Here is a 24,586-nt window from a genome sequence, read left to right on the forward strand (position 1 = left end):
AAAATGATCTTGAATGTCTTGTGTGGCTATATGTATTTATAGTCTCCTTGTGTGCTATGATATTTAGAAAATAATCTTTATTTGGTTAGATTGTGTCTCTTAATGTAATTTTTTCCAGCCCAACTCAACAAATTAGTTTTGAGTTCTATCCATCGTGGATTGAAGTCACAGATGTTCTTAGTAAATAAAAATAAGAATAAATGAGCCTTCAGTTTAGAGCGGGGCCCATATTTGAATCAATCAGAGAGGCTAGAGGCATAAACAATTATTAAAAAAAACCAAAATTATTTTTTTACAAAATTAAAAAACAAATAATAATATTTTTTTATATATAATATATATTACTTTTGCGCGACGAAACGTAAATCGTCGCGCAAAATCATTTAAACAAAACCCGTTGACAAATATATTTTAATCATGTGCGACAAAGAGTTTCGTTGCGCAAAATGTGTATGCGCGACGAATTATTTGGTCACGCGAAATCGTATCTTGTGACAGAATTGTCTCGTCGTCTGCGAAATTTGTATCTTGTGACGACTCTTCGTCTTGCAAAGACTAATTCGCGTGTGAATCTTGTTTCAGTAGCAAAGTTCATGTATCTCGGCGGCGAAGCCTCCGTCCAGCGCATTGTTGTTGGGACGACCAACCTTTAGTCGCGCAAAGATTTGTCACGACGGACATTTGGAGTCTTCGAGCGTTTTTACGAAGTTGTTATCGTCGCATTGTTTTGCGCGGCGACTCTTATATATCGTCGCGCAAAACCTTTCTTCACGAACTGCGCGACGGACTATGCTGCGAAATACGTCGCGCGCAATTATATGCGACTAAAATCCTCTTTGCTGGCCAAGACTACTTACGTCGCACAAAACTAAAATGTTGTAGTGATAAGGAGTCCAACTAGATATTTAGGCCCAAACAAATAATGGGCTCGTTATAGAGTCCAACTAGATATTTGGCCCCATATTTGAATCAATCAGTCTATGGCCACATGCCGTGGAAAATTTACGCATTGATTGTGTAGCTATCCATATGATATCATGTGCTAGCTAGCTGGCTCAAGAGAGTCGTTGCTTCTTCCTCAAGAGAGTCGTTGCTTCTTCCTGATCAGGTGGAATGGGTGTCTTGATCATTTTCCAGGGCCAAAATCACCTCTATACCTTTCTCGGCTTTTTGGCTAGCATCAAGTAAGAAGCAAGATTTTTATTGTTTAGAAAAACATTTAAGTATAACTATTCCAAAAAAATTAATAAAAATAGTTGAAAAATTAAAAAATTCTATCGCCTTTTCATCAAGCACGGCCACCATGAATGCATGTCCCAAATCATATATATCACTTTTTAAATTGATGATAACTTTGGAAGAAGAAAAAGAATAATAATTATAAAGAAATTACGATGATTACGGGAAGTGTTAGAAATCAACGTTATATATAACTTGGACATTTTGATTACAAACCAGCCAATTACAGAAGTATTGCTTGCATTGCACATTTTATTTTACGAGGCACTCATCAAATGTAACAAACTGAAATTCAAATCAACGACCATGATCGTAAAGGCTTCACCATTTGGCTTTGGTCGTCTTGCGTGCAGTTTGCAATTGAATCACTATCACCAACTTCACCTCTAACATCCAAAACGTAATTATAATAATTAGCAGCAGGTGACCCGAGCAAGTGGTCGGAATCTTTGGAAGACCGTTGGATATCATCAGCCTTTTCCCCAGCCGTATTCTTTCCCATAATTTGCACTAATCCCAGGAGCTCCACGGCTACTTCATTCATGGGAGGCCTTTCTTCACCTCTTAACGCTAAACATTTGTTTGCCAGATTGGCAACTTTTTCTACGATTGTCTCGAAATTATGTTCCTCCTTAACTAAGTCAGCATCAAAATTTCAGCAGCAGCCTCTTTCATTGCGCTAACAAAGACGTTTGCCAGGTTTTCTGCCTCATTTTTTTCTTGATTAGTGCCTTTTTGCCTGTGAGTAGCTCCGCTAGGACAACTCCAAAGCTATAAACATCACTCTTATCTGTTAGAATGTGTGACTGAAGATATTCAGGGTCCAAGTAACCAAGCGTCCCTTGCACCAAAGTTGCTAGTTGATTTTGATCTTCCAGAACCAACCGTGAAGCCCCAAAGTCTGCTACTTTAGCCACATAATTCTTGTCCAGTAGTATATTCATTGCTTTCACATCTCGGTGTATTATTGGATTTGAAATGGAGTGATGCAAGTACGAGAGAGCTTCTGCAGTACCTGATGCTATCTTCAACCGCGTGATTCAACGAGTTTTTTCTTTTCCGTCTTTTCCATGAAGGTGATCATAAAGAGTGCCATTGGAGATGAACTCGTAAACGAGAATAGGTGTTTGGGTCTCTAAACAACAACCAAGGAGCTTCACAACATTTTTATGGTTGATTTGAGATAGAAGAATCACCTCGTTAGCAAACTCCAAGCTGTCAGTAATTGGGGCACTGACTTTGGACATTTTTATGGCAACCTCTCTTTTATCTGCAGGCAATATACCTTTGTAAACTAGTCCATACCCTCCTTCACCAATCTTTCTCTTTTCATCGTAATGGTCTGTCATCTTCTTCAGTTCTTCTTCAGAAAAGATTGAGGCTGTCTCTATGGATCCATTGTATCGAGTCAGTTGTTGTCGTAAAAGTAAGCCCCCATTTTGTTTAAAGAACTTTTCTTGTTGTTTCTTGAACTTTCTTCTCTTGACTCCGTAATATATCCAAAAGACTAAAACCAGTAAAACTAAGAAGCTCAGACAGACACCTGCAAAATCCAAGTCAAACTTGCTTTTTATAGATGACATGGTGGGACTATGATCACAATGAAATTGATTATTCAATTTTTTTTAAAATTATATTATTACTGGTCAAATAAAAGCAGCTTATTGTTATTTTCTTAGACAAACGTGTTGACCTATTTATGAACAAGTGTATAACATGCATGTATGCCTGTTAATACAATACATATTCTATATAGCAGCTGGCAATATGAAATTAACTAGCATACCCAATGAAATTTTGAGGCAGTGTTCTTTGTTCCGGGTATGCAAGTCTTGGAGTCGTGGTTTCTGTACCCACTATTACATTTACAATAGTAACTTCCATCTAGATTATGGCAAGTTCCATTGTCGCAGGGTTTGAAGTCTCGCACTCATCAATATCTGAACGGAAAGAAAAATAATCCCATGTCAAGCAATAAAATTAGGTAAGAATCAAGTTAATGATCAATAGTCAAGATTCACAATATGATGTTTCATATGTTGTGGCGATGTTGATGTATGAAATATTTGATTTTTAAAAAAAAGAAGAAGAAAGCATCATCAGTACCTTGGCAGCCATCTGTGGTATGGATTCCTTGGTAGCCCTCCGAGCAATTGCAAATATAACCAGGCTTACCATGGACAATGGACCAGTCCACACACTTGCTATTTCCCTGCATAAAGAATTGTTGTCTTTTCACTACATCACACGGCTCATCCCCAACTTTCCAGTTTATGACCACCGGAAGCTGCTTGTTGTTGCTGAGCTGTTGAAAACTTGTATTGGGAGCATAAGTAAACTTGGAGTCTTCCACAAGGAAGGCGTAGTTACTGGTACTCCTCGTAGAACCATTTCGTTACATTCCTGTTCTGCTCCCCAAAGCTATAGTAAATCAGGTCATCTCAAAGACTACCAATCCACCGAGGCCAGATTCGGTGCAAGCAATGCCGGAGCAAGTGTCGGGAACTTTGTTGTCGCTTGTTAAAATATTGTCGCATGCCGCCACACTGTAGCCCTGGGTGGATTTTGTTTTATCTGAGATAGGGTCTGCGATCTGCAAATCCAAAAGTGCAAAAGCTTCACAGCCAATGACAAACAATTTGTTCTTGGTTTCGGAGATGGTGTAAAGAGGAGGCAGCATCAGGTAATATACGTTGTTGCTGGTGCTGTTGCTGGGATTACCAAAGGCGTCATGACAGCTATCGGCTGCATCATGTGCTATTTGCAGCTCAGCCTCATCAAAGTAGAAGTTAGTAATGCTCAAGTTGTTTCTGGTCAAGTATGTTGGGTGTGTGCTGGCTTGGTTGCATGTGATGTTGAATTCGGGTCGGAGGTAACAGCCGTCACCTATGCCAAATGGGTAGGTTGTGAGATTACCGCATTTCTCTGGGCACCCAGGCTTGGCTTGAGGCAGCAGGGCTTGAGCTGCTGATGCTATTGGTGTAAATATGGCCGCCCCTAATAGCACAACCATAGAGAGTTGCACAATAATAAGCATGCTCCCAAGTAAGGCCATGGGGTTGCACCATGATTTTTCCTTGTACTAAGAATTGGTTTAATGTTTTAGGGAAGGAATTAATAAATAAATAATATTTTTCCTTCATGGGTCTTTTTCTTTCTTGATTGCTGGTACCGTGTAATGACCAAGTCATTAAACAAATAAATGACCAAGTCCACGCAATAATCAAATCCAGCAACAGCAACAGTTGGAATGGTGACTTTTCGACAAACAAAAAAAGTCATTTCTCTAACCCTTCTTCAAATCAAACCCTACCAACGACTCTGAAGTCAAAACAATGACAAAGAAAAAGATAATTAAAAACAAAACATTTGGGCCATATACGTGGCGTGGCTTTGATGGCATGTATGTGTGTTTCCCAACAAGAGTGAATCAGTGATTCTATGGTGAGGGCCTTGTCTATGGTACTTAAGTAGGTATTATATCTTAATCGTTAAATCAGATTAACTAATTTAATTGAGCATAGCCGGACATCACATAATCTAAGAACCAAGAGAGCTTTAACAGCCCATTTTAGTATCGCCTACTTTGTATATGTTGTTATAACTTAGGGCCCTATGTGAACTTTAAACTAGGTCTTCACATAAGCTAATACAAACTTACACCATTACAAAATTTCATACAATAAATGTTTTTTTTTAAGTGACCAAAGTACCCCTACTCCTAAGGGCAAAATTGAAATTTCACAATAGAATTAAATTTGATTAAATCGATTAAATTGGATCAGGGATATGTTACACCTTTTAAATAATCACAATGATTGTGACGTTAAGTCTTTGTCGTAATAGATCACATTCAGATATTAAATATTTTTTAACACCTAAATTATTTTGTATAAATAATTCAAGAACATCATTAATTGGATGCAACTTTTTTGGTTGAGTTAGTTGGAAGCATTATTTTTGCAAAATTAAATATCTTTTTAACACCTAATTTATTTTGTATCAATATTCCAAGAACATCATTAATTGGGTCCAACTTTTTTAGTTGGATGCATTATTTTTGCAAAATTAAATATCTGAGCATATATAAAAACAATCGTGTACCACTTTACTAACCACATTTTTAATTGAGGTGAGCCCTATATATGGGAAGTCTTATCTCTATGGCCGCTTGAAAAAAATAAATAAAATCTACATGAGTGATTGAAGAGCTAGCGTCAAGTCGATGATGGGGACGTTTGAGAGATTCAGTGTCATCATTTGAGGAATGAAGTGCTTAGTCGTTGGATCAATTTCCATGAAATCATGTGGTTGAGATTGATTTAAGTGTTTAAACTTGTTTGTGTCTAATGACTTGCCAAAAACCCACATGTATGTACGCTTTACTGCATAGCAAGGTTGCTGTAATTCGTCCACGTGTTATAATATGGATGGGCGATATGGTTAATATTTCCCACTTTTAAGATATAATATCAATAAATATTCACTTATAATTACTCGCACTTAAAGCACACAAAACTTGGACATACTCTCATACTAGGTACACTATAATTACTCGCACTTAAAAAGCACAAAAAACTTGGAACATGACAAATGTAGTATTATGCACGAAAATCTACAATGGATACAAGGACGGACCATATAACTTTACAACCCACGGTACAAGATATTAACATAGATTTATTTCCTGAGGCACTGGCTCGAACTGAAACAAACTAATATTGGTTTAGATTTCCTAAACATACATCATTAGCAGCAAGTCAATCTATTGTTTGTGGCACTTGTAAGTTCTTGCGCAGTAAAGACTGGTATGGGGTGGCTCTAAGTCATGGATTAGGGGTAATTATGGTCTTCCTCTACAAATTTGTCTGATCCAATAATGTTCCAGTCTTTGTGGCAGTGATACCCTGTCTCCATTTTCATCTTACCCACTTACTCTAGAAAACCAATACGCTACAATTTTTTAGAACACTCGCAAAGAAGAACAAATTCAAGAAGCATATGGGTAATGCCAGCCAACAACATTGCTCTGTTTCAAATTTAAAATTTAGTGCGAAAATGCCATCTAGGATTTATGAAAAATGTAAAGAAGAATGAATTTTATTTTCTTGTTTTTGGTGGAGAGATCATAAAGCTTAATATGATAAGCTTGCACTTGATATATCAAATTGTAAATTCAAGATTGATGATAAAATTAGTGGGAAACAAACGAGGAACAACAATACACCAGGAACAAACAAAGTTCAAGATTGATGAATTTTATTTTCTTCTTTTTGTTCTCTTATTTCAGCAAGCTCAAGAACAAGAAGTTCTATTTTATGAGGGAACATTACCAGGAACAAGAATTCAACTGATTATCGCCCATCTCCATAAGGCGTTACCATCTGGATTTGATTTTGCATGCTCCTCTCATAATCTGCACTGATTAAAATACTACTATAACTACCAGCATCACCCTCACCTCTGATATCCACAAAGGAAGAGCTTGAAACAGGTGACCCAAGCAAGTAGTCGGTATCTTTCTGAGTTCGAGAAACTAGGCTTTCCTCCACTTGGATACAGTTCCATAGTTGGCACTAATCCATCAGGCTCTGCAGCTACTTCTTTCATGGACAGCCTTTCTTCCCCTCTTGCCTTAAGCATCTTTTGCCAGATCAGCCCTTTTGTGACTCTCTCAAAGTGTCCCTCCACTATTTCATCATCAAGAATTTGACCCAAGCGATCCAGGTCAACAAGAAACAAAGACTTTGCTAGGTTTCTCTCTTCCTCAGGCTTTTCAAAACAGAAAGAGCCTTTGGCTTGTGGTAGCTCCACTAGGACAACTCCGAAACTATAGACGTCACTCTTTTCTGTTAGTATGTTTGACTGAAGATATTCAGGGTCTAAGTATCCGACTGTCCCTTGCACAAAAGTTGATAGTTTGTCTTCATCTTGATCAGGAACCAATCGTGAAGCTCCAAAATCGGATACTTTTGCCGTGTAGTTTTCGTCTAATAGTATATTTGTTGCTTTCACATCTCGGTGTATGATCGGGGTAGAAGTGGAGTAGTGCAAGTAAGCTAGTGCCTCTGCTGTATCTGATGCTATCTTCAATCATGTGGCAATGAAAGGGTGATGTTCCTTTGTTGTTTTTCCTATGAATGTGCTCATAAAGAGTGCCATGGGCGATGAACTCGTAAACCAATATTGGTGTTTGGGTCTCCAAACAACAACCTAGCAGTCTCACAACATTTTTATGGTGGATTTGAGAAAGAACAATCACCTCGTTAACAAATTGCTTACTCTCGGTAATTGGGGCACTAACTTTGGACTTCTTTATGGCAACCACTTCATTTGACAGTATTCCTTTGTAAACAGTTCCAGCCTCCTTCACCAATTTTCCTTACATGATAATTGTTTGTGGCCTTTTAAGTTCTTCTTCAGTAAAAATTCTGGCTGCTGTCCGAACAGATCCAGCATAACTGGCCAGTTCTTGCTTTAAAAATAAGCCACCATTATCTTCAAAGTATTTTTGTTTGAGTTTGTTGAACTTTCTGTTCTTCATTTCCTGATACATACAAAAACTCGCAACCACTAAAACCAAGATGCTCAAAGGAATACCTGCAGAAATTAAAAATCATAGTCAAAGCTGATATTCGTAATTTAATTATTACCAAAAGTCACTTTTGGTTCCCGTAATTTTGCACTTCAACCACTGTTGACCATGTAGTTTAAATTCCATCAATTTTTCCATTGTAGTTTTATAATTGTAGCAATTTGAGGAAAATTCTAATTTCCATCAAATTATTCTAATTTCTGTCATCCATTCAGGGTAAAAAATGGTAAAATGGCCAAATTTGAGGATTGTTCTTAAATTGTTACAGTTACGAAACTACAATGGCAAAATTGACCAAATTGAAACTATATGGTCAAAAATGTTTGAAGTGTCAAACTACACGGATCAAAAGTGACTACCTTTAATTATTTATGCTATTTTTATAGTATCCTGGGTCAGGTGTCAAAACTATATTTCTAATTAAAAACAGAAATATATAGGGTATTAACAAATCTTCTAATAACTCTTCATTCATCAACTCATATTTAATAAACTAGATTAATAATATATCAGCCAACTATTTGTTAACTTTGAAAGTAATGCCAACTATTTTGTAATAAACTCTCCATAGGTACCTCTTTTTTTTTTCCTCGTAATAAAATTTGTTTCCCTGCTATTTTGTTTCAGAATCATGAATAATTTAGGGAGATTCACTAATATACCCAATATGGGGGCCCAAATTATAAAAATACCCCATATGAAATGAACTTTATAAACACACTCAAAACTCATTTACAACATAACAAAGAGGCTTTAACTTCTTATAAATTACAAAACTACAATAAATTTCTTAAAACAAGCCTTCAAATCTCATAAAAATACCCAAAACACTCAATAGGGCATTAAAGTAATTTAATAATCAATATTAAATTCAATAAGGCCAGCTGTCATTTTTGGGGGTTTTTTTTGGGTTTGTTTATAGAAATTCAATGATGGAGGGTTTATCTATAATATTAGGGGTAAGAATGGGTATATCACTAAATATCTCAATAATTTACCATGCATAGCATATACTGTTTGTGTGTTGTATGTTTTGTATGGCCAACGTGTTGAATTAATTTGCTATAAAATATATAGGATGCATGCTTATATCTAAAATAGCTAGCTGGTTATACATACCCAACGTAATTTTCAATGAAATTGCAGATTTGATGCATGTAATTGCGTCCTGGTTTTTGTAGCCACTATTACATGAGCAAGAGTAATTTCCAGGTAGATTTTTGCACTTTCCATTGTTACAAAAGTCGATTCAAAGCGCACTCATCAGTATCTGGAAGAAATAGGAAAAACACATATATAGATATATATCACGTATCAATTAAGAAGAATCCCCAATTTTGAGCAACAATAGTTAACTAGCACATGCACAAACATATGTTTATTGCAGTATACTAATTTTTCTCGTGTTGTGAGACTAGGATATTGTCAAACTCAAATACCTTGGCAACCATCTGGGTGGTATGTGAAAATGGTACTTAGGTGACGAGGGGTAATCTTAATCACACAAACAAGACACAACAACACAGCAAGCTTCACACACTTTAAACCTAAACCAAATACACATATGACTAGTCAACTACTAGTCAAGAAACAATCGCAACCAATAGAATGCACAGAGCATGCCATAATGTACCTGCAATCCTAGAAGATTACTAGTGACAACCTAGGCACTCAGAAGGACCTGTCAATCTAGGCATCCCCTGTGCTAGCAACAACTATGGTGAAAGTGTGTGAAATCATCATTATCATGTAATCATCAAACAGCAGATACAGATGACTAGTCAACCACCAGAACACAAACCCAGAAAAATTCAGGATATGCAAAACAGATTTTGTTCACCCAGAAACCCACCATTGGGAAAAACTGGGAGTCATCAACCGACCAGGCATTCCACTAAGTAGAAAAAGATTCTTACAAAGGAAACACAACCAAGCTCAAGAAGCACCTAGGTCTATTTAGGAATATGAGCAATACCTCCTTTGTGCAATCTTCTTCTCCAACTTAGCAAAGCTTGAAGCTCAGTCCTTCATGGCAATGGCAGCTCCTTCTCCAGCTCGTTCATCCCATGGCACTAGCTTGCAAGCTCCAACACAAACCGAAACCAATTTGGATTCAAAGGAGAAAGACCAATTTCTTCAAGAAACCATACTCTTGAAGAAATCAATCTTGAATCCGACCTAGATATAAATGATAGAATGATTTAAATAGCTAGATGCAGATTTGTGTTTCAAATGCAGTTTTTCCAAAAGAAATCAATTGGAAAAACTCATAGATGAAATAATGGTTCTCTCGTGGAAGAAGAAGATGTGAAGCCAAACTTTCCAAAACTTCCACCGAAAAGACAAGCGCCAAATAGAAATATCGTGGGCTATCTGGACCAACAAAATCGTTAGGTCGAAAAACCCACTTGGCGTGAGAGAGAGAAGAAGAAGAATAGGACAAAGCAGTTTGTTATCGGTGGAGGCAAGGATGACTAGTCATATAAAGCGGTTGACTAGTCATCTTTTATGTTTTATGAAATGATATCAATGCTCAATACCTTTGTCAACTTGCTTGAGCCACCATAGAGCAGAGATTAGAGAAGAGCACCAATAAAAGTTTTCCCTAATCTAGACTTGAGCTTGATAAATTACATTACACAACCTATTACAAAGTTGTCAAGGGAAGCCAAAAGAAAATAGTAAAAACCATACATTAACAATCTCCCCCTTTTTGGCTTTCCTTGACAACACACTCTCTAAGGACACTCAACCCAAAACCGAGACTAAGGAGATGATGTAGTGAAGGTACCTGCAAGAACAACCAATCTTCCCAGCACAAAAACAAGCATATTATCACAGAAATTAAAAACAATATGCAATGTGGGGTTGAGAGTGTTCTCCCCCTTGTTGATAAGGAAAGTGCAAAAAGGCAGAGAGATAGAAACATAAGATAAAAGGGATTAACCACAAAGTGATAGGCATATAGGAACAAGGATAACAGAACATGTTCATAGATGGATGACTAGTCAACCAACAATAGTTTAAAAACAGTACAGACCATAGAGTTATGACTAGTCAAATATCAGTTGTTCAAAATAGGACAGAACAACTCCCCCTATCACAATGCTGAAACTACCCACAATGTGTTTACAAAAACAAACCCTCCTAGCAAAATGCACAGACTACTCACAATGAGATTACAAAACACCTCCCCTTTTCAAAATGCACAACCTATCTAGACGTAATCTTCCTATCTAGGACCTGACCAAGAGCAACACCAAGCTAAAGATCAAAGACCACGGAATCACGAGTCATCAGGAGTCCTCATCGTGTGAGAAGCGGTTGAGATGCTGCAGCGGCAATGACGGCCAGCGAGTGCGGAATCGAGTGGATGGAATGAGGCTCAAAGATGTTGAATATACTCCTCCTTGGGCCAGTGAGCTCAGAGAGGCATTCTCGGAGAAGGCGACCTGAAGTGAGAAAGGTCACGAAACTCTCGGCTAAGAGCGTGAGAGGCCTTGCCATAGGAAGCAATGGGGGATGCCGTGATCAGAATCAGAAATGCCACCCATTTTTTTCTCACAAAGATTTGAATCAGACAGAACACAAGTCCCTTGTGCTTGGTACCATGACCAATGGTTTTCCCAGAATGGAATTATATAGATATCACCAAGGGAATTTTATCATGATTCACCATGGATATCATGAGTTGGCGAGCGCAAAGTGGGATTAAATTGTTCCCAGTGGGAGAACATTATGGATAAAATTCACAAAAATTTATAAAAGGGCAGGTAAGACTTAAGGGGACCTTTAGAGTCAAAGCAAGATTGATCAATGTATGCCATGGATTTAAAAGATCAGCGAGTATTGAAGCAAGAGCAAATTTTGCAAAAATCAAAACAGGCATGATCGAAAACCTAAGACCCGATTGATAATAGATGGTTTGAGAGTAATGGGTGCTGACCTAACAAAATCTGATATTTTGACCCCTTAGGGTCAGCAGGAAAGATTAGAGTAAAACTCTTGAACAACAGGGATGTTAAACTTACGAGAGAGAGAATTTAGGGCTTGAGGTGGTAGTGCTCCAAAATCTGATTTGCGGACTCTGAGCCATAGGGAACAACATCAAATTGATAAGTCCTCTCAGGAATGAATTTCCTCTTTGAGACAACCTTATCAAAGAAGGAGGCAGCCTCAGAGGACACAAAAGAAGAAATCTCAGAGGCAGAGGAAGAAGAAGCGGGTTGAGGAACCTAGGAATGTGGTTGAAATCCATGTCGATGGATTTTGATTTGGAAGGCGACGGTGGTAAGTGTGGAGAGGCTTGGAGGAAGACATGGTCGTAGCGGGAAGAAATTTGGAAGAGAAAAACAAATGGAAGAAGGGGACGAAGGGCGAACAAAGAGAGAGAGAGAAAAATAAATGAAATGGAGCGAAGTCGAGGGCCAGCGAACGAGAGAGAGAGATAAGAGGCAAAAAGCGGCGAAGAAGAGGAAAATAAAAGACCTAAAAGGAAAAAGCGCAAGCGACGACCTAAAAAAAGAACCTTTCGGAACCAAAAGTGGAAAAAATAACAGCCAAAGCGAAAAATGAAAAAGAGCGCGTCGGTTAGGGAACAAATCGGATGGCTAGTCAACCACAAGCAAGATGACTAGTCAGCGAGGCAAAATTTGCGCGAGCGGGCGGATGACTAGTCAATCACAAGTATGATGACTAGTCAACCACAATATGATGACCAGTCAACTAAGGCAATATGAGAAAGAACAGCAAGGCAAACCATCCAGATGACTAGGCAACCATAAGCATAGATGACTAGGCAACTAAACCAGCATTATGACAAACACCAAATAATATCGACCCTGTGAAAGACATGATTTTGGTTCTTTTTTTATTTGATTATTTTTAAATTATAAGCATGAACCAGCACATATATCAAGTGACCAAGGAGGCATTAGCACAATAATCTAAACCAAGTCTTCAACACATGAAGAAAAGAGATGAAAAAGAGGAATAGTTTAAAAACATATGCAGTGTACATAGACAATCAACTCTGAGAGACACGCAATGAGATGCAATTCATGCTCAGAGACAAGGCATATTTAGGAAAGAAGGAGGTTTAGAGCCAAGGGACACAAGAGATGATATCTAATCTCTCTTGGAGACACATACATGCACTTTGCATTCTTAAGACATGATCATAGTATGGGCTCACGACAAAAAATAAGCACTTTCTATGGACAAAATATTTGATGATTGATTTTGTGGTACTTGCACATCCCGAACATAAGTGCTTTGAATGGCCCAATTTTACGGCTCTTTGCTCTAGATTCTTCAATCAAAACACCTTATACCTTCCTAGAGCCGTGACTACATTGGTCACACTTCCCTTTTTTTTTTTTTTCTTTTGATTTTTTTTTTTGATTTTTTATTTTATAAATTTGAAATAGATTGGCTAAGAGAGTGAGACCAGCTAAGAGAGAATAACAAGAACAGTCCAAAATGAAGCCGAGATACATGGCTCACCAAGAGGACAAGATAGCAAGATTTTGGTCTCAACTAACAGCTCAAAAACAAGAAAAAGGATTATGCACAAGTCAAACAAAGCACAAAAACATTCGGCATGCACACAGGGAGATGAGTGATATGAGATGACACATTGGACTAGGCAGCGGACAAGCAAGATGACTAGTCAACTGTTTGGAGTGTGCTGAAGACAAGGAGAAGACTAGCTAATCAATCAATGGAACAAAGGCCAATGGATTGCCTCAGTGTACCATGTTTCTGAAAGTCCAAGGCCTTGGTGAGTATATCTGCTAGCTGTTTTTCAGAGGGAACAAATTCCAAAGATAAAATTTTGTCTTCCACAAGATCTCTAATAAAATAGTGCCGAATGTCAATATGCTTAGTCCTAGAGTGTTGAACATGATTTTTTGAAATATCTATGGCACTCATGTTGTCACAATAGATTAGAAAACATGATTGAGCAAGACCATAGTCTTCCAACATTTGTCGCATCCAAAGGAGTTGAGTACAACAACTCCAGTGACAACATACTCTACTTGAGTGGATAAGAGACAAATTTTGTTTTTGCAATGCCAAGCAACAAGATTGTTGCCTACATAAAAACCCCGGAAGTGCTTTTCCTATCATCACTACACACCTTGCAATCGGCATCACTATACCCAACAAGATTGACACAAGTGTCATAGGTATACCACAACCCAAACTCACTAGTCCCACTCACATATTTTATAATTCTCTTAACAGCAAACAAGTGAGACTCTTTTGGGTCACTTTGAAACCGAGCACATATACCAATACTAAAAGAAATGTCAGGTCTACTAGCAGTCAAGTAGAGAAGACTTCCTATCATGCTTCTATAGAGAGTTTGATCCACACTTTTGCCATGCAAGTCTCTATGACTCTTAGCACTAGTGCTCATTGGAGTTCTTGCAGATTTGGCTCCTTCCAACCCAAATTTTGTCACAAGATTTTTTGCATATTTAGATTGGGATACAAAGATCCCATCATGGCTCTGTTTAATTTGGAGACCTAAGAAATAATTAAGCTCACCGACAAGACTCATTTCAAATTCACTAGTCATGACATGAATAAAATCTTGAACATGCAAATCAGATGTAGAACCAACCACAATATCATCAACATACACTTGAGCAATCAAGACATCCTTTTTAAACCTTTTCACAAACAATGTTTTATCAACGGACCCTCGAACATACCTATTTCCTAGAAGATGAGAGGATAACCTCTCATACCATGCTCTAGGAGCTTGTTTCAAACCATAGAGGGCCTTTTTTAACCGAAACACATCATTTAGATGATGTGGATCTTCAAAACCCTTTGGCTGCTCAACATAGACCTCTTCATTTAGGACACCATTCAAGAAGGCAGTTTTGACATCCATTTGGTAAAGTTTAAATTTCAAATGACAAGCAATGGCAAGAAGCAATCTAACTGATTCTAATCGTGCAACAGGGGCAAAAGTTTCATCAAAGTCAATGCCTTCCATTTGAGTGTATCCTTGAGCAACCAATCTAGCCTTATTTCTCACCACATTACCTTGTTCATCGGTTTTATTCTTGAAAATCCACTTAGTGCCTATGACATTTGTGTGGACTGGTCTTGGAACAAAGTACCAAACATCATTTCTCACAAATTGATTTAATTCTTCCTGCATTGCAAGAAACCATTCACCATGGTGCAAGGCTTCTTTCACATTTCTAGGCTCTTCCTTGGAAACATAACACACATGGCTAATTTCTTGAGCAAGTTGTTTCCTAGTTCTCACTCCTTGATTAAGAGGGCCAATAATGACACTCTCGGATGGAGTGAGAGAACTATGATCGTGAGAGGCAGCTGGGCGGAGGAGATGGAACTAGAAGTTGAAGGGGTTGAGTCAGTCAGGGACCGAATTTTCAAAGGTTGTGACAGGTCAACCACAAGATCCAGACACTGGAGATTCTTGCTCAAGTGGAGGAGGAGGAAAAAGACCATCCTCATCTAATGCCATCTCTATAGAGGCAGCAAAATCATCAATAGTGACATTTATGGATTCAATGATGGTTCTGGACCTACAATTGTACACTCTATAGGCTCGGCTAGAAGTGGAATACCCTAGAAAGATTCCCTTATCACACTTAGAATCAAACTTAGCAAGATGCTCCCTATCTCTCAAAATATAGCATGTGCTACCAAAGACCTTAAAATATGACACATTAGGCTTCTTTCCTTTCCAAATCTCATAGGGAGTTTGTTTGGTACCAGACCTCACAAATACCCTGTTTGAGATGTAACAAGCTGTATTGACAGCTTCAGCCCAAAAGTGTTTAGCAAGATTTTTGCTATTTAGCATCACCCTTGCCATCTCTACAAGCACTCTATTCTTTCTCTCCACAACACCATTTTGCTGAGGTGTAATAGGTGCAGAGAACTCATGTTTAATTCCCATCTCTTCGCAAAATTTCAGCGAGAATTCTCGAATTGAGCCATGGTCTATTCTAATTCTAACAAGATGCAGATGACTGGTCATCTTCTCTTTTTGCAAAAGATGACAAACATACTTAAACTTTTGAAAAGTTTCAGATTTCTCACGTAGAAATGAGACCCAAGTAAACCTAGAGAAATCATCCACCATGACAAGAATATATTTCTTTCCACCAAGGGACACGGTTTGAATAGGACCAACAAGGTCCATGTGAACAAGTTCTAGAATTACATTTGTTTGAATATGTTTGACATTTTTGTGTGACACTCTGACTTGTTTGCCTAATTGACATCCTTCACAAACATGCTCATCAGATTTTTCCAGCTTTGGTAAGCCACTTACTAGCTCTCTCTTGGACAATTTATGCAAGTCTCTAAAATTAACATGTCTAAGCCTTTGATGCCACAAAATACTTGTTTCATTTACAACCTTGTTGCAAACAATTTCTTTTGCATCGTTGACACCATCAATGCAGAAGCAATTGTCCCTAGACCTTGCCACGCTCACAATCTCATTTCCACCTTTTCCAATGATTTTGCAGCCATGCTTGGAGAATCTGACTTCTACTATTCCATCATCACACAGCTGACTCACACTAATGAGATTGGATGTGAGACCCTCAACAAATCTAACATTCTTAAGCTCGGGCAAACCAGGAATACAAACAGTACCTTTTCCAACAACTTGAGATCTATGACCTCCACCAAAAGTCACATTGCTCCATCAAAGGGGCGGAGAGATGAGAAAACATTTTTATCTCCAGACATATGTTTGGAACAACCACTATCAAAATACCAAAAGTTGATATTTGAAGCAGCAAAAGCATTTAGCACAACAAGAGATTTGGTATGACCTCTTGCAATCCAAGTAGACTTAGGCACAATAGGAGAACTCATTTTGAGGGAGACAAGTTTGGCTATCTTAGTGACCTCATTTAGCAAATGATCAACTTGATCTTGCAAAGATCTGGGATTCCTTTTAGATTTTTGAGACAATTTTCTGGTCTTATCTTTGCTATACATATGACAGACTGGTCGAATATGACCAGTCAACCCACACCTGTGACAAGTTGGAACAAACTTAGGTTTCTTGACAACCTGCTGAACATCAAGAGGAATCGTGATTGGATTTTCTGATTTGACAAACTTAGTGGTAGAACTAGACAAACTAGAACCAAAGTGATTAAATCCAAGACCACCTTTGTCCCCATGAAGTTTTCCCATATTCAACATTTTGTCAATTTTTGATGCACTAATGGTCATAGATATAATCTTCCTATTTGCTTCATTCAATTCACCTAGGAGCTGTTTGTTTGAGTTCTGGAAACCAATGTTACTTTCCTTGAGCACATTAACTTGGTTCTCGAGGTTACTCTTAATTGACATAAGAGCATCAATTTCTTTTTCTAGAGACTCAAATTTGTCACTCAACTCCTTTTTGGTTTCTTTTAAGATGAGAATTTCATGTTGAAGATCTTGTTTATTTGCCTCAAGTTTGAGGCTCTCTTCTTTCAAGGACAGGGTCTCTTTAAACAAACAATCATATTTTCTTCCTAATGACTCGTATGACAGGTCATCGACTCGAATCAGATTCATCAGACATGGGCTGTACAGAGGCAACAAAGGCAACATGTTGGTCATCATCATCAGAGGAAGATGAATCATCTTGAGAGCCTTCACTTTCACTCTCACTCCAGCTCACTTTCATGGCCTTGTCCTTTCCTTTGGAGTATTTTTTCTGATTGTTTGCACAGTCAGCAGCATAGTGTCCAATGCCTCCACATGTGAAGCACTTGACATGATTTTCTAAAATCTTTCGTGAAAGGTTTGACATCCTTATTCCTCTCATTAAACCGATCAGTTGATGGTCTAAAATTTTCTCACTACCAGAGCTGCCCTCTCTAGCAAACTTTCCCTTATCCTTAAGAATTCTCCTAAATTTTTTGACAAACAAGGCCATCTCATCCTCAAAACCTGAGGATTTATCACCACCTTTCGGAGAGGAAACATGCACTCCTTGAAGTGCAACATTTTTTGATTTTTTGGAGTCATTTTCTTCCATATTCAATTCCATCTCATAGGTTTTCAATTTTCCTACAAGCTTGCCAAGCTTAATTTCATTTAAATTTTGGACCTCCATGATTGCGGTTTTCTTTGCTCTAAACCTAGATGGTAGAACACGAAGAATTTTCTGAACAACAAGAAGCTCTTCAATGGGTTGACCTAGACTCATGGCTTCATTTGTGATCATCTCAACTCTTCCATAGAACTCAGAAATAGACTCAGATTCAGACATCCTAAGTTCTTCAAATTGTGCAAGCACCATCTGAAGTTTTAGGGTTCTAACTTGGTCATCCCCTTCATGAACTACCCTTAGTTTATCCCAAGCTTGTTTAGCATTAGGGATGTGTTGTATATGTGCAAATTGTGTGCTAGACAAAGCTGTAACTAAGGCATTTCTGGCCTTCTTGTTCGAATATGCAGCAAACACCTTAGCTTCAGTCCATTCTGACCTAGGCTTGGACACAAGCTCACCCTCAACAGTCTTGACTGGAGCAACCCACTCTTTTGTGAGATACCCACTTGCATACTCATCAAGAGCATCAAGGAATATCTCAAATTTTTCTCTCCATGCAGCATAGTTATTGCCGTCAAAATAGGGAGGGGAGTTGCAAGATCTAGCAACTCTATCCCTTTCCATAGTGAGCACACTTAAACACCAAAACAAATCCTAGGATCTCTCTATTTTTGTTAAGAGCTAACGCTCTGATACCAATTGAAAATGGTACTTAGGTGACGAGGGGTAAACTTAATCACACAAACAAGACACAACAACACAGCAAGCTTCACACACTTTAAACCTAGACCAAATACACATATGACTAGTCAACTACTAGTCAAGAAACAATCGCAACCAATAGAATGCACAGAGCATGCCACAATGTACCTGCAATCCTAGAAGATTACTAGTGACAACCTAGGCACTCAGAAGGACCCGTCAATCTAGGCATCCCCTGTGCTAGCAACAACTATGGTGAAAGTGTGTGAAATCATCATTATCATGTAATCATCAAAAGCGGGAATACGGATGACTAGTCAACCACCAAGAACACAAACCCAGAAAAATTACAGATATGCAAAACAGATTTTGTTCACCCAAAAACCCACCATTGGGAAAAACTGGGAGTCATCAACCGACCAGGCATTCCACTAAGTAGAAAAAGATTCTTACAAAGGAAACACAACCAAGCTCAAGAAGCACCTAGGTCTATGTAGGAATATGAGCAATACGTCCTTTGTGCAATCTTCTTCTCCAACTTAGCAAAGCTTGAAGCTCAGTCCTTCATGGCAATGGCAGCTCCTTTTCCAGCTCGTTTATCCCATGGCACTAGCTTGCAAGCTCCAACACAAACCGAAACCAATTTGGATTCAAAGGAGAAAGACCAATTTCTTCAAGAAACCATACTCTTGAAGAAATCAATCTTGAATCCGACCTAGATATAAATGATAGAATGATTTAAATAGCTAGATACAGATTTGTGTTTCAAATGCAGTTTTTCAAAAAGAAATCAATTGGAAAAACTCATAGATGAAATAATGGTTCTCTCGTGGAAGAAGAAGCGAAGATGGCAAGCCAAACTTTCCAAAACTTCCACCGAAAAGAGACAACGCCAAATGAGAAATATCGTGGGCTATACAGACCAACAAAATCGTTAGGTCAGAAAACCCACTTGGCAGCAGAGAGAGAGAAAGAAGAATAGGACAAAATAGTTTGTTATCCAGCTGGAGGCAAGGATGACTAGTCATATGAGAAACGGTTGACTAGTCATCTTTTTATGAAGACTGTTTTATGAAATGATATGCAATGCTCAATACCTTTGTCAACTTGCTTGAGCCACCATAGAGCAGAGATTAGAGAAGAGCACCAATAAAAGTTTTCCCTAATCTAGACTTGAGCTTGATAAATTACATTACACAACCTATTACAAAGTTGTCAAGGGAAGCCAAAAGAAAATAGTAAAAACCATACATTAACAGTATGGATTCCCATGGTAACCTGGCTTGCACTTGCAAGTGTAACCTGCAGACCCAACAGTAGTACAGTTGCTATTTCCCTTGCATGCAAAACCTTCGCTCTTTTGAGCTGCGTCACATGACTGATTCCCAATTTCCCAATTAAGAGCCGCCGGAAGCAAGGTTCTGTTGTTGAGCTGTTGAAAATTTATACCATTGAATTCGAACTGGCCATCTTGCACAATAAACGAGTAGCTGCAGGGGTTGAAGTCCCAAATACCCGTGTGATTTCTAAAGCTTTTCAACGTGACCGTCTGATTCTTTAGCCCTCCAGGGATGGAAGTTTGGCAGCAACCAACGCCAGAACAAGTGTTCTGCTCGTCAACAGCGTTGCCTAGACTATCACATACGGACAAGCACCCCGTCGTGAACTTCTGGTCCTCTCGGTAGCCGCTGAAAAACGAGTAAGTGTCGCAGCCAAGGGCGTAGAACTTGTTCTTGGTATGAGAGATGGTGTAGGGAGGAGGCACCCACAGCCTGGGGACGTTGCGGCCAGTCGGGTTGCCCTGAGCGTCGTAACAGTCTTCGGCAACGTACTGAAGTATTTGGAGCTCACCCTCCTCAATGGAAAAGTTGGTGATTATGATATTGCTTGTCAACAACTGTACTTTTGGGTGCTGGGAGGATTGGTTGCAAGTGATGTTGAATTGGGGTTGGAGGTAGCAGCCAGGGCCTATGCCAAAGGTGTTTGGGTCTCTAAACAACAACCAAGGAGCTTCACAACATTTTTATGGTTGATTTGAGATAGAAGAATCACCTCGTTAGCAAACTCCAAGCTGTCAGTAATTGGGGCACTGACTTTGGACATTTTTATGGCAACCTCTCTTTTATCTGCAGGCAATGTACCTTTGTAAACTAGTCCATATCCTCCTTCACCAATCTTTCTCTTTTCATCGTAATGGTCTGTCATCTTCTCCAGTTCTTCTTCAGAAAAGATTGAGGCTGTCTCTATGGATCCATTGTATCGAGTCAGTTGTTGTCGTAAAAGTAAGCCCCCATTTTGTTTAAAGAACTTTTCTTGTTGTTTCTTGAACTTTCTTCTCTTGACTCCGCAATATATCCAAAAGACTAAAACCAGTAAAACTAAGAAGCTCAGACAGACACCTGCAAAATCCAAGTCAAACTTGCTTTTTATATATATGACATGGTGGGACTAGTATCACAATGAAATTGATTATTCAATTTTTTATTATTATTTTTAATTATATTATTACTGGTCAAATAAAAGCAGCTTATTGTAATTTTCTTAGACAAACGTGTTGACCTATTTATGAACAAGTGTATAACATGTATGCCTGTTAATTACGATACATATTATATGTAAATAGCAGCTAGCAATATGAAATTATACCCAATGAAATTTTGAGGGCAGTGCTCTTTGTTCCGGGGATGCAGGTCTTGGGGTCGTGGTTTCTGTACCCACTATTACATTTACAATAGTAACTTCCATCTAGATTATGGCAAGTTCCATTGTCGCAGGGGTTTGAAGTCTCGCACTCATCAATATCTGAAACGGAAAGAAAAATAATCCCATGTCAAGCAATAAAATTAGGTAAGAATCAAGTTAATGATCAATAGTCAAGATTCACAATATGATGTTTCATATGTTGTGGCGATGTTGATGTATGAAATATTTGATTTATAAAAAAAAAAAAAGAGAAGAAAGCATCATCAGTACCTTGGCAACCATCTGTGAGGTATGGATTCCCATGGTAGCCCTCCGAGCAATTGCAAATATAACCAGGCTTACCATGGACAATGGACCAGTCCACACACTTGCTATTTCCCTTGCATAAAGAATTATTGCTCTTTTCAACTACATCACACGGCTCATCCCCAACTTTCCAGTTTATGACCACCGGAAGCTGCTTGTTGTTGCTGAGCTGTTGAAAACTTGTATTGGGAGCATAAGTAAACTTGGAGTCTTCCACAAGGAAGGCGTAGTTGCACGGGTACTCCTCGTAGAACCATTTCGTTACATTCCTGTTCTGCTCCCCAAAGCTATAGTAAATCAGGGTCATCTCAAAGACTACCAATCCACCAACGAGGCCAGATTCGGTGCAAGCAATGCCGGAGCAAGTGTCGGGAACTTTGTTGTCGCTTGTTAAAATATTGTCGCATGCCGCCACACTGTAGCCCTGGGTGGATTTTGTTTTATCTGAGGTAGGGTCTGCGATCTGCAAATCCAAAAGTGCAAAAGCTTCACAGCCAATGACAAACAATTTGTTCTTGGTTTCGGAGATGGTGTAAAGAGGAGGCAGCATCAGGTAATATACGTTGTTGCTGGTGCTGTTGCTGGGATTACCAAGGGCGTCATGACAGTTATCGGCTGCATCATGTGCTATTTGCAGCTCAGCCTCATCAAAGTAGAAGTTAGTAATGCTCAAGTTGTTTCTGGTCAAGTATGTTGGGTGTGTGCTGGCTTGGTTGCATGTGATGTTGAATTCGGGTCGGAGGTAACAGCCGTCACCTATGCCAAATGGGTAGGGGATTGTGAGATTACCGCATTTCTCTGGGCACCCAGGCTTGGCTTGAGGCAGCAGGGCTTGAGCTGCTGATGCTATTGGTGTAAATATTGCCGCCCCTAATAGCACAACCATAGAGAGTTGCACAATAATAAGCATGCTCCCAAGTAAGGCCATGGCTTGCACCACTTGATTTTTCCTTGTACTAAGAATTGGTTTAATGTTTTAGGGAGGGAATTAATAAATAAATAAAAAATGTCTTCCTGGTGTGTACGGATTGGTAAAATACTCGGTCAAATAAATAAATAATATTTTTCCTTCATGGGTCTTTTTCTTTCTTGATTGCTGGTACCGTGTAATGACCAAGTCATTAAACAAATAAATGACCAAGTCCACGCAATAATCAAGAAAATTAGAAATCGTGGACCTGATTAAGTCGGAATTAGTATAAATAAATGCAAGAAAACATCCGAATCGATAAATAGTCAACAGGCGACGGTAATTTCTCGACGGCGGGGGCGAAGTGAAGTAAAGTAATTTTATTAGAGTTGGTTTCTTTTTTCTTTTAAAATTAGAAATAAGAATTGCTGAAAAGTTTTTGTGATGTTTAAATGAAGGAAAAGGTTGACCGGTAAACCTCCAAGAACTTATCAACCTTTACTGGTTTCTAGAAAATTAAAAAAATGGTAGACTTCAAATAGAACCCTACCAACGACTCTGAAGTCAAAACAAAGACAAAGAAAAAGATAATTAAAAACAAAACATTTGAACCATATGTGTGGCGTAGCTTTGGTGGCATATATGTGTGTTTGCCAACAAGAGTCATTCTATAGTGAGGGTTTTATCTATGGTACTTAGGTGAGGTCTTATATCTTAACTGTTGGATCAGACTAACTAATTTAATTGAGTATAGCTGGACATCACAAAATCTATGAACCAAGAGAGCCTTAACAGCCCATTTTAGTATTGCCTCCCTTGTATATGTTGTTACAACTTAACACGTTGTTGGGACAAGTGTGTGACATTGGCATCATAACACACCTACAGAAAAAAGTGATCATGATCAACTATTATTTGATGACATTTGTTGGGTATGTATTAAAAAGTGTCAAAATATAAACAAAGAGAGAGAGAGTCTATATTTCAAAAAGCTGGGCCCAAAGTCCAAAACCAAACAAATAATGGGCTCGTTACCGAGTCCAACTAGATATTTGGGCCCAAACAAAGAAAATCCAATTTCTCTCTCACATATTCTTTTCCTATTCAAAACAAACCGTTTTCAACTTTTTATTAGATTTTTTCTTTTATTCTTTTGAATCAATTCCTCTCCAGAACTTGGAAGGGGAAAATTGCGAGCATCCTGTTCGAGGGTTTCTGGTACTGCGCGTTTCAGCGGTTAATCTCTCAGGTAAAATCTCATTTTGAATATTGAGCATCTTAATTCAGTGAAGTTGAATATCAATTTCAATTAAAATTGAAATTATTTATATGTCCCATTGCTAAGTCACCATCTAATTAGCTAATTAGATGATTAGTTAATGGAGGAATTTCATCTGTGTCTGGACCAATATTAGGATACAAGAAGGTAGGGGTTATAAATTAGCCCTGAAATACTACTGTGAAGAGGAAAGTTGATCCCTTTGAACAGAATTTTTTTTGGGTGATAGTATTTGTGCTGCACTTTATGCTATCGTTCATGAATTTAGTTTTGTTTTAGAGGCCCTTAATTTTTCCCTTTTTGGAAGTTCCCTATTTAAACATTGGAGTACCATTGTCAATTTTGTTCACATTTGAATAGAGTTTCAGTATGTTTTTGATATATTTTAAACTTGGTTTTAAATATTGTGGGTATGAGATTCTATGGGCTCCAGCCTCCACTTGTGTTGTGTCGTTGCTAATTGGGTTTTGTGGAAACTTCAATCCTATGGTTCGATCTTTAGCATTTTAATTCAATGAAGTTAGTTTCAATTTCAGTTAAGTTGGACGTTTCGAAAATGACCTTCTTGAAAGCCATCTTCTTGGTTGAATGGAAATAGAGATAACAGAAGCTAGGGGTTACGACTTAGCACTGAAGTACTGTGAAGAGGAACGTTGCTCCCTATGAACAATTAAGATTTGGTGATAGACCCTTAACTCTGCCCTTTTTTGAAGTTCCCTGGTTCAAGATTGGATTACCCAATTTCAATTTTGTTCTCATGTTAATGGAGTTTAAGAATGTTTGATGAAA

The 24,586-nt window shown here is 38.4% G+C and overlaps 1 protein-coding gene and 2 pseudogenes across 1 annotated transcript; all 3 read right to left on the minus strand.

Annotated features, from left to right (window-relative positions):
• Positions 1-1,531: 1,531 nt before the first annotated feature.
• LOC148918553 (wall-associated receptor kinase 4 pseudogene) lies at positions 1,532-2,952 on the minus strand (annotated as a pseudogene).
• Positions 2,953-6,577: 3,625 nt separating this feature from the next.
• Positions 6,578-7,797, minus strand: LOC103325256 (wall-associated receptor kinase 5 pseudogene; annotated as a pseudogene).
• Positions 7,798-19,609: 11,812 nt separating this feature from the next.
• LOC103325257 (wall-associated receptor kinase 1-like) lies at positions 19,610-22,580 on the minus strand. Its single transcript, XM_008227410.2, has 3 exons — positions 21,573-22,580; positions 21,246-21,401; positions 19,610-20,998 (listed from the first exon to the last, which is right to left on the minus strand). Exons 1-3 carry the CDS (start codon positions 22,534-22,536, stop codon positions 20,568-20,570), a joined length of 1,551 nt encoding a protein of 516 aa, XP_008225632.2. The 5' UTR covers positions 22,537-22,580; the 3' UTR covers positions 19,610-20,567.
• Between the last annotated feature and the right edge of the window lie 2,006 nt (positions 22,581-24,586).

This window comes from Prunus mume, linkage group LG3 (assembly GCF_029339155.1).
Source record: "Prunus mume cultivar Tortuosa linkage group LG3, ASM2933915v1, whole genome shotgun sequence".
NCBI lineage: Eukaryota > Viridiplantae > Streptophyta > Magnoliopsida > Rosales > Rosaceae > Prunus > Prunus mume.